Source organism: Cervus elaphus, chromosome 15 (genome assembly GCF_910594005.1).
Source record: "Cervus elaphus chromosome 15, mCerEla1.1, whole genome shotgun sequence".
Lineage (NCBI taxonomy): Eukaryota > Metazoa > Chordata > Mammalia > Artiodactyla > Cervidae > Cervus > Cervus elaphus.
Genome location: NC_057829.1, coordinates 1,474,286 through 1,492,712, shown reverse-complemented (window position 1 = coordinate 1,492,712; position 18,427 = coordinate 1,474,286). Strand labels below are relative to the sequence as shown.

The 18,427-nt window shown below is 38.2% G+C and overlaps 1 protein-coding gene across 4 annotated transcripts in view; it reads left to right on the top strand.

Annotated features, from left to right (window-relative positions):
• Positions 1–18,427, top strand: part of BMS1 (BMS1 ribosome biogenesis factor) — a 28,305-nt gene that overhangs the window by 7,684 nt on the left and 2,194 nt on the right. For all 4 annotated transcript variants that reach the window (XM_043926250.1, XM_043926252.1, XM_043926251.1 and 1 more), the window contains exons 8-21: positions 538–731; positions 1,738–1,877; positions 3,415–4,181; positions 4,395–4,496; positions 5,337–5,494; positions 8,537–8,618; positions 10,484–10,557; positions 11,202–11,378; positions 13,856–14,044; positions 14,133–14,313; positions 14,512–14,570; positions 15,458–15,580; positions 16,563–16,710; positions 17,238–17,413. In XM_043926250.1, the coding sequence (XP_043782185.1) occupies positions 538–731; positions 1,738–1,877; positions 3,415–4,181; positions 4,395–4,496; positions 5,337–5,494; positions 8,537–8,618; positions 10,484–10,557; positions 11,202–11,378; positions 13,856–14,044; positions 14,133–14,313; positions 14,512–14,570; positions 15,458–15,580; positions 16,563–16,710; positions 17,238–17,413 (2,570 nt within the window). The remainder of the gene's footprint in view (positions 1–537; positions 732–1,737; positions 1,878–3,414; positions 4,182–4,394; positions 4,497–5,336; positions 5,495–8,536; positions 8,619–10,483; positions 10,558–11,201; positions 11,379–13,855; positions 14,045–14,132; positions 14,314–14,511; positions 14,571–15,457; positions 15,581–16,562; positions 16,711–17,237; positions 17,414–18,427) is intronic.

Genomic DNA, 18,427 nt, shown 5'->3' with positions numbered 1-18,427 from the left:
GGCGCTTGTTCAAACTCATGTCCATTGAGTCGGTGTTGCCATCCAACCATCTCATCCTCTGTCGTCCCCTTTTCCTCCTGCGTTTAATCTTTCCCATCATCAGGGTCTTTTCCAATGAGTCAGTTCTTCACATCAGGTGGCCAAAGTATTATAACTTCAGCTTCAGCATCAGTCCTTCCAATGAATATTCAGGACTGATTTCCTTTAAAATGGACTGGTTGGATCTCCTTGCAGTCCAAGGGACTCTCAAGAGTCTTCTCCAACACCACAGTTCAAAAGCATCAGTTCTTAGGAAAACTGGAAAATGGCCAAACAAGATAAAGCCATCTTGCTGAAGTTTTAAGAGTAACTCAGCTCTATATTGGTCACCAGAGGTGTTGAGTTGACCAAATGTCCTCTACTCTGATAGTGTTGTTTAGCTGGACAGGCACAGTGCTAGTGTCAGGCTCTGCCCTTGTGGTTGAAGCCTTCTGTGCATGTCATTTCTGCCACCAGTCACTTGTCAGCGAACACCGTCTTTCTGTGTCTGTCTTCCAGGTGTAGGAGATTTTGCTGTGAGTGACGTCAGTTTCCTCCCAGACCCTTGTGCACTGCCTGAACAGCAAAAGAAGCGCTGTTTAAATGAGAAGGAGAAGTTGGTGTATGCACCTCTCTCTGGAGTTGGTGGTGTGCTGTATGACAAAGATGCTGTCTATGTGGACCTTGGGGGCAGCCATGGCTTCCAGGAATCGGTGAGAGGGAAGTCACAGGAAGTAAAGTAGTCAGTTTTTATTTAACGAAGCTTTTTATCTTTATTCATATGTATGGTAAAGGCCACAGTGCATGTTGTAAATGTTCAGAATATGTAAGTACAACAAGCAGAAAGGGAGAGTCATGTCCTCCATACATCCCTGCTGCCAAGACACACCAGGGATCCCATGTCACCCAGCGTGAGCTTTGGAAGCAATTTGGTGCCTATACTTCCCATTTCTCCAGCTCTCTTTGGTCATTCTCTTTTCTTTCTGTTTTTCTCTAAACATATACATATTTACTTAAATTATATTCTAGATTATTATATATTATATGCAGATATCATATACATAGTATTTGTGTGTTAGAGAGACAGAGATAGTATTTGTTACATGCTGACTGTAAATGCTTTTGCAACTTCTGGGGAGTTGCAAAATATGTGAATCTGTTTTTCCCTGTATTTGCTTCAGGCTTTTAATAGCCATGTTGTCTTTCATTGTATAGATAAACTTTATTTACTGAACCAATCATTGGAGGGCTATGGGGCTCAGTCCCAGTGTCCCCTGGTTTGAGCAGTTGAGTGCTATAGTGAGTGCCCTCACACATGCGGCTTTGCTCACTGGGAGGGATCTTGTTATGTGGTAAATTCCTTGAAGTGCAATGTTTATATCAGAAGATAACACATTTTTTAAAAACTAGACTCCAAATTTTTATTTCTTTGACTGATCTGAAATGAGAATTTTCTGTAATTGCTTTCTGTAGCATTGGCAACACAGTATTCAGGTTATCAGATAGTTTACTCCATGAACTTTGGAAGAGTTTAATGAGGACAGAGATCAGTTGTAGGCCTTGTTGTAGGAATTCTTTTTTGTTTGTTTGTTTGAGGCAGTAAGAAAGGTTCTCAGAAACTGTGTTTAAGGTAATTTTGAGAAACTGATTGAAACCAGTGTGTTTTCCTTCAGAATCCTTGTGCATTCCTCACTTTCCCTTTCTTGGTGGCCTTGACAGGAAGAGGTGAGGCCCACTCATGAACTGGTCCAGAGTCTCATTTCCACCCATGCCACTATTGATGCCAAGATGGCTTCAAGTAGAGTGACACTGTTTTCTGATTCCAAACCACTGGGTTCAGAAGATATAGACAATCAAGGGTAAGTGTGCTGTTTTTCTATTCTTAATATTAAAAAAAAACAAAAAAACCTTTATTATGTAAGATTATATCATACATCATTTTTCCATCATAAAACATTTTGGTGGGATTAATTCCTGGTGGTTTGGTAGTGCTTTGCTTTGTATGTGCTTCTGTTTCTGAGGGCTCTTCACTTATGTGACAATACATGGAAATATTTTCTTGAAATTATATGAAGGATTCAGTTTTCACAGACTCAGGAAGCTTTCAAATATTACAAAGCCTTTTCCAATAGATTGCTTTTATTTCTTAGGAGTCCTGAAGCCACTTGACTCTAATTGGCCAAAATAACAGGCAGAGTTCAGGTCTCTGTCCAGTAGCCACATACCTTGTCTCTAAAATTTTTACTTAGCTTGTGTTGTAATATCTCCTGTGGGTTAATTTCGACTAATATCTGACTTATGTGAATTATTTTCAGTCTGGGTTGGGAATTTGTATATACCTATAGATAGTGGGTATTTTGGTTGTATATTAGTAGTAGTGACATGACTGCTAATAAAATTTAGTCTGAAAATGATTGAGATTATCTACTTTATAACTTACTATATATATATATATATATATATATATATATATATACATACACACAAAAGCAGGAAAACATCTAATTGATTTTTTCACAGTTTTATATAATGCTGCTACATTAAACAGCTTGGTAGTTTTTTCTTACCCACCCCAATTTTGGCATCTTGATTCTTCTTTATCAGTTATTGCATTGGTGATTTCAAAATGGTGGTATTTGTAATCTGTTACTGCTTCTATGTTTTTTAGCTGGCATTCTTTGACACAGAGCTTTCACCTTTTTATTTTAGTATCACAATTGAATAATGGGGTTTAAAAAGGGAATTTCCCAGCAGTCCAGTGGTTAGGACTTGGTGCTTTTACTGCTGGAGCCTGGGTTTGATCCCTGGTTTGGAAACTAAGTTCTCTCAACCTTTGGGGGCAGGCCGCCCCCTCAAAATTTACTTATTATTATGCGATTACTATCATTATTGTTTGGGATGCCTTTATTGTCCCTTCAGCCTGTCTTCCGTGTCCTTTTGGCATGTTCCTGTTAATGCCAGAGCACATCTTGCTTTCTAATAATAGGATATTTCAGGCTTGCTTTGTACTTCCCTGCCTTGGACCTGGAGTCAGTTATTTCTCTGAGGGTCGTCTGTTTCAGGCTTGGAAATAATGGGTTTTCTAAAAGATCTATTAAGCGCCCACTTCCATTTTGAGCCATTATTTTCTAAAATTAGACTTTTTTTTTTTAATAAAAGTTATCTCTCTATTTTCTCTGTAAGTTCTTTTGAAGAGTGGCACTGCATAAACACACATGAGTTTGCATATTACTGTAACTATTCCAGTGTTTATCAAATCATTCCTTTATGTGCTGTGTCATTAAAACCATTTCTTGACGTTATTTTCTGTTTCTTTGCATATTTATTGACTTGCCATCTCTGGCTTAGCTGGTTATTGTACAAATAGAATTATTTTGCATTTTTTTGTTCACATAGGCAGTGGATGCCAAAAGAGGAAAAGCAGGTGGATTTGAAAACTGGTCGAGTGCGTCGGAAGGCCATTTTTGGAGATGAAGAAGAAGAAGATGAGTCTGGAGATAGTGATGATGAAGATGATGAAGAAATGTCTGAAGGTGACAGATTGGAAAATAACTCTAGTGATGATGAAACAGAAGAGGGGCAAGATGCTAGAGTGACTGATAAACAGTATATGTCTGGTAAAGGTATAAAACGGCAAAAACTTGAGATGGAAGAAGACTTTGAGGTGGATTTGCCAGCGTTTGCAGACAGTGATGATGACCTTGAGAGGAGCTCAGTGGAAGAAGAAGCAGAGGAAGCTGATGAAAGCAGTGAAGAAGAGGATTCCACTGCAGAGGAAGAGAGGGATATTTTAGAATCTAAGACTATTAGAGAAGGTGGTAAGCCAGAACTGTTACATACTGATGATTCAAGTGATAGTTTGAATGTGGAGAAGTCTTTGACAAGGAAAAAAGCAACTTTCACCACTTCAGATTCAGGTCATTGCACAGCTGAAGAGGCTTTTGCATCTGAAGATGAACCTGAAGAAAATTCCTCTCTCAGTACAGAGGAGGAGGATTCAGAAAATGAAGAGGCTATTAGGAAAAAGTTTCCAAAACCTTCTCAAGTGGTCAGTTGTCAGAAACTGGGGTCAGAGAACTTAATTGATGAGACCAGTGATATAGAAGACTTACTCAAAGAAGAAGATTATAAGGAAGAAAATAACTATTCCACAGACACTTCAGGTATGCTTAAATTTATTTAACTGCCATTGTAAACTTGGCACTGAAAGGGTTCTACAGATAGAATGTCTACATTTGAGTTTCTGCTGTTTTGGAGATTTTGTTAACTGTTCAAATATTATAACTCATAAAAGGTTTTCAGGATGAATGAGCAATGAGCTTGAAGCATAGGGGACAGATAAACAGATTTAACTGATGTCTGTGTTGTCCTTTCAGGTGCCCTTAAGTGGAAGGAAGACCTTTCCAGGAAGGCAGCTGAGGCCTTTCTGAGGCAACAGCAAACAACTCCAAACCTTCGAAAGCTTATTTATGGGACAGGTAAAAGAAAGAGCTTATTTTAATTTCTTAAACTGTTTTCTGAAAAGGAGATTGGTTAGAGGATTTCTGTCATACTTTTGACATCCATAACATATTCCTGGGTGTCATATTTTATGTTTGGCAGATGTTTTTAATCATCAGCTGATGAGGACTGTAAATCAGTCATACAAAGTAGATTTATGGGTTGGCCATAAAACAAAACTTTTGATAAGAATACTTTTCTGTTATGTCATTTTGTACCCCCTGTAGAAAATCCTTCATGGGAATTTTTTTGTAGAATTTAGTATCAGAAAAAATTCTGCCTCTACAGGTGTTTTCTCCTCTCTGAGAATGAGTGCTCTGTATAACTCATTCTGTTTTTTCCTTTTACCCTGCTTTGATTTCATATTTTACTGATTTGTATATATATTCTTTGTGGAAAGAGCTTGACTCAGTAATGCAAAAGACAAAGTGGTGAACCTGATATTGCAGTCCCTATTTACTATATGATTAGAACAAAGCCAAGGAGTATATGTGACCTAGGAGCTTTGAATTGGATTGGTGTTTAATGATTTCTGCTCAAGTTTTGCCTGAATAATCTTAGTGATTAGAGACTCAACACTCTTCAAGAGAAACTCTTTATGATAGTTGAAAGCTCTGTCTTTAAACATGCCCTCCCTGCCCCAGCCCTCAGTGTTCTCCCTCCAGACTACATGCTGAGCAGTAGTTTCCGGGCCTTTCTGTGTCTGTGGCTGATGTGCTTAGGGGCATCACCACATCTGCCGCAAAGAGGGAACCTCAGTGCCAAGTCCTCTAGTGGGTAGATTTGTTCTCACTTTTCTATCATGGTGATTTCTTTAGTGACAGAGGATAATGAAGAGGAAGATGGTGATAATGGGGAAGAGCTTGGAGGGTTGTTTCGTGTCAGCCAGCCTGCCAGCGAGTGTAAGCACAAGGCCGACTCTTTGGACTGTTCCAGATTTCATGTAGAGGCACCCCATGATTGGGATTTAGAGGAGGTAAGGCTGAATATGAATAGCATATTTGACTTACAAGAGAATTCAGGAATTGTTCTAAAAGATTATATAATTTCAAAATTGCCTACCTGTTATTAGGCTTATTTTTATAACATAACAGGACATTTCTCCAGGTATTGGAATGAGTGTTTCATGCATCCTGAGCAATAATATGTTCTGAGTTTAGTCAGACCATATGCATGTGTTAATGGAACAAAGGAGAATGGTTAGCTCTTAGTGTGGATAGTATTATTAATCTTTATTTTGAAGTGTTGCATGTAGGTTTTCATACACGTGAGATATTTTGCGTTTTATAACTAGGAGATGTATAGTATCCCTGAGTTAACATTTAGAATTTCTACTATTTGTAAGGAAACAGATATCCACAATACTGATAAATTTTCATCTCCCACTCATCACTCTCTAGTCACAGAATTCATTCAGTTCTCAGACTTTCAAGGTTTAATCCCATCTTAGACCTCTTGCCCTCTATGTTCTGGAATGTTCTTCTGACCTTTCCGTGGCTGGCTTCTTTTGATCATTCAGTTTAGTTGAAATGTCAGGGAGGGCCAGTCACTGTCAATTATCTGTTTTAATTCATTTTATATAATCCTTTTATTGGAGGGGGGGCAAAATTTAATACAGATTATAGAAAAGCCTCATGAAGTAATTGTTTGACTTAATGGCTGACTGGGTGAGTACCTCTGTAACCACCGTGTGTCCATCCTAGTCACAGTCCACCCTTCTCTACAGAAGAGAGGTAATAAAATGATCTGCAAAGAACCATCTTGTGTTGCTACTTGTGGCTATTGAGCACTTTAAATGTGGCTACTGAGACAGAAGAACTAAAATTTTAATTTAATTTGTTTTGTTTGATCTTAATTAGAATTTAAATAACCACATGTTGTAGCTGCCCTTTGGACAACACATGTGTTGTCTCAGTGTGTTTTTGTTGTTGCTTGTTTAGTATCATATCTAAGAAACCATTGTCAAATCCAGAATCGTAAAAATTGACTCCTATGATTTTGTGTTAGAGTTTTATAGTTTAACTCCTACATTTAAGTCTTTGATACATTTTGAATTAATTTTTGAATTTGGTGTGAGATGAGCCCAACTTCATTCTTTTGCATGTGGATATCTAGTTGTCCTAGCCCCATCTGTTGAAAAGTCTGTTCTTTTTTTTTTTTGAAAAGTCTGTTCTTTCCTCCATTGACTTGTCCTAAAACCCTGGGTAGAAATCACTTGACCCTAGATACATGGGTTTATTTGTGGGTTCTTAATTATATTCCATTTATCTATACAGCTATCCCTGTGCTAGTATCATAGTATTTTGATTATCGTTTCATCCTAAGTTTTGAAATTAGGAAGTCAATCTCCTGACTTTGTTCTTTTTCAAGAATATTTTTTCTTTACTGCATCCTTTGGATTTTCTGTATGTCAAACTTTTCCATTTCTACAAAGAAACCTGCTGGGATTCTGATAAGAATTGCTCTCAATCTGTATTTTGGGTAGTATCAATACCTTGACAATACTGTCTTCTAATATGTTAACATAGGATGCCTTTCCATTTATTTAGATATTTTCTTTTAATAATGTTTTGTAGTTATCAGAGTATCAGCTTTGCACTTTTGTTGAATTTGTTCCTAGTGTTCCTTTTTAAAAAAATATTTATTTATTTGACTGCATCTGGTCTTAATTACAGCATGTGGGATCTTTGATGTGGTGTTCAGGCTCTAGAGCAAAAGGTCTCAGTGGTTGCAGCACTGATATTTTTTCTGTGGATTCCACAGGGTTTTCCATACCACCTGCGAATAGAAATAGTTATTCTTTCTGAACTGGATTCCTTTTATTTAAATTTCTTGCCTAATGGCCCTGACTAGAACATCTAGTAGTGTTGGATAGAAGTGGTGAGAGGAGACATATTTATCTTACTCCTGACCTTAGAGGGAAAGTTTTCTCAGTCTTTCATTGTTAAGTATGATGTTAGCTGTGGGTTTTTTAAAGGATGCCCTTTATCAGATTTAGGAAGTTCCTGTCTAAGTTGTTGAGTGTTTTTTATCATGGAGTGTCTGTTTTTGAAAATTTGTTTGATCCCTGGTTTCCATAAGTCAGTTGCTAAGCTTCCTGACAGCAAGGATCTTCCTAGAACAGTTTGTCATTCAGTGCCTGCAAAGCTTCTTGGCGTAGAACAGATGTTCAGTAATAATTAGTGAGTAATTGTAGGCATGAAGGGATGAGTGAATGCGCAGACTTGCTTTTGCAACCATTGCAATCATACTAGCTTCAGGGCTACTTTTTCTTTTTTTTTGGAGGGCACCACTCCATGTGGCATGTGGGATCTTAGTTACTTGACCAAGGATTGAACCTGTACCCCTTGCAGTGGAAATGCAGAGTCTTGACCACTGAAACACCAGGGAAGTCCCCCAAGGCTACTCTTAGAGAGTGAGATTATATATGAAAAACATGAACCATGATCAGAATTTATCATGTAAAGATTTGAACCTTTGGCAGTGAGGGACGTGTTCTGTCTTAGGTCAGGTTCCCTAGGAAGCACTCTGAAACACAGAGTTGTGTACAAGTTTTAGTCTATATTTGAGAACTGCACCTCGCATCCACTACATGCATATACTGGATGATCTAGCTAGCAGATCTGGGACTGGGAGCCTCAGTGCTTCTTTGCAGTGTTGTTCTCATACAAGACATTTTATCTTTGTTAGAGTATTAGCTAAAGAAATTAAGTTTTCAAACAGCCACGATAAGTACAGATTAATGAATTGTTAAATGTCTGACTGTTTACTTATGAAGTCACTAGGCAGATAGTATTTCCCTGTCCACTGTTAATGCTATGATATTTGTTTTTATCTCTGTTATTATACTATCTACGTCAAAGTTTGGAATGAAAATATCCATAGAATTAAAATGAATATATCTATAAAAAGTATCTTGAAAAATATTTAAAGGCAGATTGTCAGCTACTGTTTCTAAAAGCGGTTATTTATTGAGTGATTGGAGCCTGTCAACTGAGTGCTGACTTTTCTGTATAAGGTTATGAACAGTATCAGAGATTGCTTCGTGACTGGGAAGTGGGAAGAGGATAAAGATGCAGCCAAGCTCTTAGCAGAAGATGGTAAGTAAAGTCCTGTATTCTTCAGAGAAGACTGCCTTCTCTATATCTTATTTTCTTCCATATCTTTAATAGTCAAGTTGAAGATACTAGTCAATTGTGAAATGCTTTGGGCATCTCCTTTGCTTGGTTCTGCCTGGATGCATATTGTGTCTAAGGTGGAAGAGGAGAGTCTCATGCCCAGTGGAATTCCCCCTTGCTGATAACCCCTGGGCACCTGGTGTATCTCAGTGGAGGAAAGGAGACTCAAGCTCTTTGGGAAAGTGAGCACTTTCCTTCATCACTTACTTTCAGTGGCAGTCCTGATTTACCTGGATTGCTGATGAGATCTGGTTCAGTCTGAGGCAAGAATGACCCTGTCTGGGCTGCCTTCTCTTGCTGCTTGGGGGTTGGGAAACACTGGCATTAAGTTGCTTTTCTGTGGGTTGTGGTATAGGGAGACACAGGCCACTATGTCATTCCTCTGGTCCTGGGGACCCTCACCAACCCATCTTTGTCTTTCCACCTTTGAGAGTTCTCCTTTGGTTGTCCCTTGTGCTCTTGCATCATTTCTGGAGTTGATGGTTTTACACAGTCAGGAGGAACAGAGGAAATATGTCTATACCATCTTTTCCAGACTAGAAAGCCTTGGTGATTATTTTCACTGTAACTGTGTATACAAGAGAATTAGAGTCTTCATGATACTGAATCGTCCTTTCCAAACACATGGTAGTCTATTTATTCAGTAGATAATACTAATAATACCTTCTTCATTGAGCCATGAAGAAGGTAGTTAAGGAACTTAACTTAGAGCAGTCCCTAGTATGTGAAGCACTTAAAAGCATCAGCTAAGGTTATTCCATGTGTCCTTTAAAAAGCATATTAAAACTTTTAGCATTTTTAAAATGAAGTTCCAGTACATTTCTTGTTTAGATTAGTCCTAAGTATTTTATCCTTTTTAATTTTTATTACAAATGAAATCTTCCCATCTTTTGTATCTCTTCTGGTCCTTTTGCTTTTTGTTGCATGAAAATATTTTAATACCTTTCTAAATGATGCCTCCCAAAGTTTAACTTCTCTGTTTCTTTTAAGGGTAGGATCCATAACTAAACCCAGAACTCTAAAAATGAATGAACGAACACTTCTTCTGGGCCTGACATCCTTTTGGATACTACTGTTACTCTCAATGCTGTGTTTTATGTAATCTAAGATTTTCGCTGGGCTTCCCTGGTAGCTCAGTGGTGAAGAATCCATCTGCTAATGCAGGAGATTTGGTTTTGATCCCTGAGTTGAGAAGATCTCCTGGAGAAGGAAATGGCAACCCACTCCAGTATTCTTGCTGGGGAAATCCCATGGACAGAAGAGCCTTGCGGGCTGCAGTCCATGGGTTCACAAAAGAGTCAGACACAACTTAGTGACTAAACAATAACACAACAACAAGATTTTCCCTAGGTATATCATATGGTTGTACTGTATTAATCATATATTGAGACTCTTTTTCACATGTGCTGTTATCATGACATGGATTTTCAAGTCACTCTTTGAACTTTCGGTTTGGGGACTAATGTACATGGCCATGCTTGCCACCTCTGTATGCTTCTCTACTCCAGAATATCTGTCACTAATCCTGGGAAAATGGCTCTTGGCTAAGTGGGATTTTGAAGTAAAATATGGAAAAGTGGATTAAATTCATTTACTTAACCTTAATAGGTGATGAAATACAAAATTTGACAAGAAAAAGAAGGCTGTGTAAATGCAGGATTCTTAGGGGTGTGTAGCTATAAGAACAATGAAAATGAAGTTTGAGATGCAGAGCATAAAGTGCACTTGGTGCTGGGTGGTGCTAGAGTGTCACATGCAGGGGAGTCATTAGAATGTTCTTTTCCCAGAGGAGCTCTATGGTGACTTTGAAGACCTGGAAACAGGGACCATGCACAAGGGAAAACCAGGCCCAGATACTCAGGTATGACTTGGCCATGGCTCGCCCAGCGTCAGCCACTGGCCTTTCCTTGATCTGTGGTCAGTATGTTCTTCAGGAGGCCGCATACTGAGAAACACAAGTCTTGTTTATCTGTGTAGATTACAGACTGGATGAATTTCTTCCTAAAAGTGAAGAGGGTGAGAACAGACTAAAAATTGTTGGTTTATTTGTTATCCTTGATTCCTTGAGTTTTTTTGAGTGATATTTATTATCTCCTCTTCTTGTTAGGATTCTTCAGTTATTGAAAGTTTTAGCTCCTGGGGTCACTGTTTTTTGTCATCATTTTCCTCTCCTTACACTAAGTGCTGTTTTAAAAAAAACTAATTCCCTGTTCTCCCTAATATTTTTTAGAACAGTTCCTGGGAGCATTTGGGTTGGGGATACTTGCTGTTACTTTTATTCATGTTTGGCATTCCCAACCACATTAAGGAATTGCAGTTAATCATAATGCAGTTGTCTCAATGTCTCTTGTTGCAGTGCATGTTATTTAGAGCCAAAGGCTTTGTTTTCATGATGCGCATAGCTATGATTTTTGCAGCTCAAATAGAACTTTTAAAATCTGCCTTAATATTTAAAGAAAAGGTCTCCACAAATTTTCACAAAATTTACTCTTCTGGAAATTTAAGATTGAAGATGTGGAGGAAGAAGTTAAAGAAGAAATTGACCCCAGTGCAGAGGAAAGTGCCAAGGAAAAGCTTTTAGATAAAAAGAGAAAATTGAAAGAGATGTTTGATGCAGAATATGATGAAGGAGAAAGCACATACTTTGATGATCTTAAAGGAGAAATGCAGAAACAAGCACAGGTGAGAAAACTCAGTTCCTATCAGCCTCATTGTAGTAGTGATGTGAATATGTAACTTTGTTTAGGTCTCTGCTCCCTGACCTGCATCTGGGCCTCTTTTTTGCACTCCTAGATTGAGATGCAGATGGGTGTGTTTATTCATGCAGTCATCTAATTATTTCTCCAGTCAGACATTCACCAGAACTATATCAGTATCTATTTTGTACCAAGCATTATATGTTGAGGAAGCAGAAATGGCTGAGACATTGCCTCCATTTTTGAGGATCTCAAAGTGTAGTGATTTGAGACAGTGTGTTTATTTACATGCAGGCATTGTCTTAGTATTTTGATTACTGCTCCCTGGAGTGATAATTGAAAATTTTGAATGGGCATGTGATTCTTGGCCTTGTGTGGCTGATGCACATACCAGCGCTCTCCAGGGAAGATTTTCTGAAAACCCTCCTTAATCAGAGTTCAAAGGATACTTTGAATGTAAGGTCAGATACAGAGGTAAAGGGAGCATGTAGAATGCTGAAAGGGAGATGGTCTGGCTCTGCTCTCTGGGGATGCTGAGCAGGCTGTTTGAGTTGATGAACTCTAAAGTTAGAGACACAAAGATGTGTACGTAGTTGATGGTGAGTGCTTGAGTTATGCTTTCACAGTTGGGGCCACCAAGAATTCCTGTAAACTGGAGCACACCTTAATATGTCTTAAGCAGATTAAATATATGATTTATTGGGGATTTTTCTGGTGGTCCAGTGGTTAAGAATCCATCTTCCAGTGCAAGGGTTGCAGGTTTGCTCCCTGCTCAGGGATCAAAAATCCCACATGCCACAGGGCAACTCAGCCTGAATGCTGCAACTAAGACCCAGTACAGCCATATAAATAAATATTTTTAAATGTATTGTGACTTGTGAAGATGCAGTTGAAGGGTTTGCCTTTATTTAGTCAAAGAAGTATGGTTAGTCATTAACATAGTGATTCCTAGTATTTACTGACCTTTGATAGAAGTGACTAGGGAAGTGTAAGGCTAGTTCTGTTTAAAATCACCTGGAACATTGTGGGTCATTTATAAAGAACTTTGAATGTGACAGGTATAAGGGGAAATAAGGATGACTTACTGAAAGGATTGGGTTGTCGTAAGTAAAATAGGAAAGCCTTTCACTGATGTCAGTCTGCCAAGGAAGGTGAAGTTGGGAGTGGTTAGGTTTGAGATACTTTTCAGACAAGAGGAGTGTCAGGTGGTCAGTGAGGAGAGCTGTTGGGGGCCAGGGACTGACATGTGCTGTCCTTAGCATCTGGTTGCTTTTTAAAGCTTTGAGATGGGTGGAGTGACCTGGGGAGTGAGTGTAGGGGCAGGAGAGGAGAAGACTGAGACTGACACCAGGTACTCTGTGAGGCTGGGTAGAGAGGATGAAGCAGCAGTGGGGACTGAGCAGCATTCAGGAGATATAAGATCTAAGAGAACACGAGGTACACTGGAAACCACTGTAGATGGAAGTGATAAATTGTTTCAGATCCTGCTGATGTATTAACTGTGGTGAAGACAGAATTGACCACTAAATTGTGAGGCCTTTAGTGACTTTGACAAGCATTTCAATAGAATGTTGGTTGAAGTCTAATTTTAGGGCATTTAAGAGGATAGGAGTGGCATAACTGGAAACAGCCTTTAGAACACATCTGTGGCATTCTGCTTCAAAGATAAGTGGAGAAATGGGGCAATAGTTACAGGAAGTGAAGTCAAAATGTTTTAAGATGAGAGAAATAATAGGCAAGATTTGTTGGAATAAAGTTCAACAAGAGTACATGATCTAGGGTGCTGCAAGTAAAGGTTGGGATTAAATTGAAGCATGGGTAGTCTCTTAACAGCTGCCTAGTAGAGCTTCCTGTGATAATGGAATGCCACATGTTGATACTTACCACTTGAAATATGGCTACTGTGAATGACTGCACTTAAATTTTATGTAATTTTGATTAATTTCAATTTAAATAGCCATGTGTTCCTACCATATTGAATAGTGCAGAGCTATAAGGCTGAATATGGGTATAAACCCTGGTAGAAGGGCTAATTGGAAGTTCTTTTAGATTGCTTAAATTTTGAGTGAATTAGCAGACAGTCAACAGTTGAGAATGGGGATGAGGAAGGAGGTATTGATTGATGAAAAGAGGAGACGTGTGAAATAATTGGAGAGTAAAAAGAGAATCTGTGGATGGAAAAGTTCAGGGTGTGTGTCAACCAGCATTAAGGGCTTCCTTCAGAGTTGTTTGTATTTGCTGTACTATAGTTTGGAGCACCAGAGAAGACAGTTGGGACATATCCTCAGCAAACTGTAAAGATAAAACATGTATTATTTTTAACTAGGATAAAGCCTAAGTAATTCTGTATATGATTCCTTTATTTAGAAATTGGCTTTTTTTAAATGTTAATCTTACATTTAGTAAAGATAACAGCTTTGTGGATTTTTAATTGTTTTCTTTTTCCCCCTCTCATGTATATAGCTTAACCGGGCAGAATTTGAAGACCAAGATGATGAAGCCAGAGTTCAGTATGAGGGTTTTCGACCTGGGATGTATGTCCGAATTGAGATAGAAAATGTCCCCTGTGAATTCGTGGTTAACTTTGATCCGCATTACCCAATTATTTTGGGTGGTCTGGGCAATAGTGAGGGCAATGTTGGATATGTACAGGTAGGTACCCTTTGCTGTGTACTTAACATCTGAGGTTCTTTGGTCATACTTGAGGCAATAATCTTACCAAAATCTCTTCTCCCCTCAGATGCGTCTGAAGAAACATCGTTGGTATAAGAAAATCCTCAAGTCCCGAGATCCAATCATTTTTTCTGTAGGGTGGAGGAGGTTTCAAACCATCCCACTTTATTATATTGAAGACCACAATGGAAGACAGAGGCTTCTAAAATATACCCCACAGCACATGCATTGTGGAGCAACCTTTTGGGGTAAAAACACATTAGAATAGACTTGTTTATAGGTTAATTTAGATCTTTTAGGATTTATCATTGTAGTTTTGCTTTTTTCCTTTCATGAAATCACAATTCATAAGATTTTTCTCTTTTCTGGGGTTGGGGTATATATGTGAAACAGAATCCAGAATGTGTGGTTCACTGTATTTTTTATTTTTTTCTGTTTTCTTTAAGGTCCTATCACTCCACAGGGTACTGGGTTCTTGGCAATACAGTCTGTCAGTGGCAATATGGTAACTATCTTGGATGTTTTATTTTATAGATTGTGTTTGAGAAATGATGTCTTGATTTTAGAATATGTACCTGAAACTTTAAGTTGAAAATACTCATTTTTGGTATTTATAGCCTTCAGGGAGTGGCAACCCACTCCAATATTCCTGCTGGAAAATCCCATAGACAGAGGAGCCTGGCGGGCTAGAGTCTGTGGGGTTGCAAAGAGTCAGGCATCACTGAGCGACTAACACAGTCTTCTCTTTGCTTTCAATTTTCCTGTGTCTTTTTAATAAGTATGGTGTGGGAGCAGAGAAGAGGGAAGTAGAATTGTAATGGTACTGATAATGTTTTATATTTTTATGCTTTTATGGACATATTTTTCTAAAATTACTTAAGCAGTGCTCACCACTAGCTAATCACTCTGCTGGGTTCTGACGTCCACTGGATACCAGCTAGACATTAGACTACCACCTGGTAATGCTGCTTTAGCAAAGTATGTTCACACAGCCTTCATTTGACCAATCAGAGCAGGTTTTATTAGCCTCATTTAACAGCAAAGAACACAGGATAATGAGCAAATGTAATCTAGCCTAAATGTTCAAAATTTAATTTTTCAGTCATTGTGGCCGAATTACATATTCCCTTTCATTTATCCATTTTTGTGAAGCTGTGTTACTATGAAATCACCCTCAGTAAAATGCTCAAGATATCATCAGTTTGGCTTATGTGTATTATAGTTTCAGATAACTTTTGTTAAAATACTGGTTTGTATGTTCACATATTCTTTCCTTTTCTTAGGTGACTGTAAGTGAGTTGCACTTCAGTAATTTATCGCATTACAGAGAAATGTTAGTTTTTCTCTTGCTGATATTACTCCTGTATTCAAATTGTGGGGGTTCCTTTTTAGCCTGACTTCCGGATAGCTGCCACGGGAGTTGTCCTTGACCTGGATAAATCTATAAAAGTTGTAAAGAAATTAAAACTAACTGGTTTTCCATATAAAATTTTCAAGAACACTTCATTCATTAAGGTCTGTATATCTCTTTATATATTCAACTATTTTTAATGTATACATTGTTAAAGGAGGAATGAAATACTTCTCATCTAGGTCTAAGGTATAGTTCTAATGTTTTCAGAAAAGTATTTGAAATCTTTTATAAACTTGTTTTTTTATATTTTTAGTTTACTCCTTTATATTGTTCTCTGTGTTACTTAAATATGCTCAGAAATCTTAAGGTGACATAAAATAGAGGTATTTAGTAATTAAGGCTATTAATTATTATTTCCCTGTGAGATTGTCACAGAGCCAATATTGAAAATATGTAATCTTCATTCACTAGGTTTTGTTTCTTACCTTTTTGGTTTGTGTAGAGAGGGGAGAAATCATGGGTTTGTCAAACAGATCAGTAGAAAAATAGATAAAGTAGTTCTCAAAATACTTTATTGGCAGGGGTATGGAGAAACGGATGTTATGTCAAGCAGTATAACATGGGAGGGTAGTTTGAGCAACATTTATTGAAAATTTCATTAGTGGGGTGTTTCCATTAAAAATACAGAGTTAAGATGATCATAAAATGTTCTTAAGGTAATATACAACCATCAGCATTCATTTGTCTAGCTTTCTTTATTTTCGGAGTGTGTGCACATAAGTAATAGGATATGAACTGTAGTCCAGCCTTGTGAGACTATAGCAAAGGCCATCTAGGCTAGTTCAGCCAATAAACATCCATTTGTTCCTCTCTTCTACAAAGATAGCAGTAATGAGTATATTTATGAACCCACAATAGAGTCTTAATTAGTGTTATTTCAGGAAAAATAGAGTTGTATTCCTGTTGACCTACTAATTCTACTTTTGGGGGGAAATACATTTTGATTATTTTATCACCCTTCAATGAATTATTTTCTGTTTTTTAACCAAGGATATATTTATGAACTAAGAAGTAAAATATCTGACTTTGTGTTTATATATTGTTAAAATATGTATATTTATATATATAAATATACACCTATAGGGAATGTTTAATTCTGCCTTGGAAGTGGCCAAATTTGAAGGTGCTGTGATTCGAACTGTCAGTGGAATAAGGGGACAGATCAAGAAGGCACTCCGGGCTCCAGAAGGTGCTTTCCGGGCCACCTTTGAGGATAAATTGCTGATGAGTGGTAAATCTCCTTTGTGGTGTGTTCTTAACAGCATGTTACTGTTCAGTATTGATTTCTAGCCAGTGTGAGTTATAGGTGGGAGTTTAGATCTTTTGAAACAGGAGTAGGTGGTCCACCACTTTGCTGGTGGTCCAGTGGTTAAGACTTCGCCTTCCAATGCAGTGGGTGTGGGTTCAGTCCCTGTTGGAGGAGCTAAGATCCCACATACCTCATGGCCAAGAAACCAAAAGGTAAAACAGAAGTAATATTGTATCAAATTCAATTAAGATTTTAAAAATGGTACACATCAAAAGAAAAGAAAAGAGAAACAGGAGTCAGCTGTAGTTCTCCCCACTTGGAACATCTTGTGCACTGCATCCAGCCACAACCAGAAAACTTTTATGCTATTCAAAAGTAGTTCACTTGGCACAGTCTCTCTTCAAATACTATGCAACCAGCTAGAGAAGTTTGGAGTATTTTGTTTTTTTGTGTACTAAGATGGATATGAATCTTCTGAAAATGTTAATGTAAATACACTCTCTTTCCAGATATTGTCTTCATGCGAACTTGGTATCCTGTCTCCGTTCCAGCCTTCTATAACCCAGTAACCTCTTTGCTAAAACCAGTTGGTGAGAAAGACACCTGGTCAGGAATGCGGACAACTGGTCAACTCCGGCTTGCCCATGGCATCAAACTAAAAGCCAACAAGGATTCTCTCTATAAGGTACAGTTGTGCATGTGTTCTGTAGATGCGTGTCATTCAGAAGTTCGTGTGTAATGTCCTTTTGTGGTTTGAGTTTTCAAGTAGAAAGTCTAACATTAAACTGGAATGAATGTGTTTATGTTCATAGACTATTTTGGAAGGAACACAGGACAAGTGGTAAAAGTGGTTTTCTCTGGATTAGAATGGAGACTTTTCACTGTATATACCTCATTTGAACTATTTTTCTTGGCACTAAACACATATATTACTTTTAAAAACATTAATGTGCTTATTCTCATCGAAACAATGTGGAAGGTTATTTTTGAAGGTTTTAATAAACTTTTTATTGAAGTGTTAACATACATACAGCTTCCCTGATAACTCTGTTGGTAAAGATCTGCCTGCAATGCAGAAGAGCCCGGTTCAATTCCTGGGTCGGCAAGATCCACTGGGAAAGGGATAGGCTACCCACGCCAGTATTCTTGGGCTTCGCTTGTGGCTCATCTGTAAAGAATCTGCCTGCAATGTGGGAGACCTGGGTTTGATCGCTGGGTTGGGAAGATCCCCTGGAGAAGGGAAAGGCTACCCACTCCAGTATTCTGGCCTGGAGAATTCCATGGACTACAGTCCATGGGGTCACAAAGAATCAGACACGACTGAGCGACTTTCACTTTCACTTTCAACATACACACAGAGATGTACACAAATAATAAGTGTATACAGCTCAGTGAATTTGTTTTGCTTTTTTTTTTAATTGGAAGCTAATTGCTCTACAGTGCTGTGCTGGCTTCTGCTGCACAACACTGTGGATCAGCCCTGAGTATACACATGTCTCCTCCTCCTTCAGCCTTCCTCCCGTCTTCAACCCTGTCCTATCCTTTACATCTTAAATTCTCAGTCCCTGCCTGAATTCCCACTTTCATAAAGGTTTTAGTCTCTGAGAGTGTCCATTATTTTGTTCACAGGTTAACAAGGCATTTGAAAAGATTTGTTTGTGTTAATGGTGGATATTTAATTGTTTTGTAATAAGTAGGT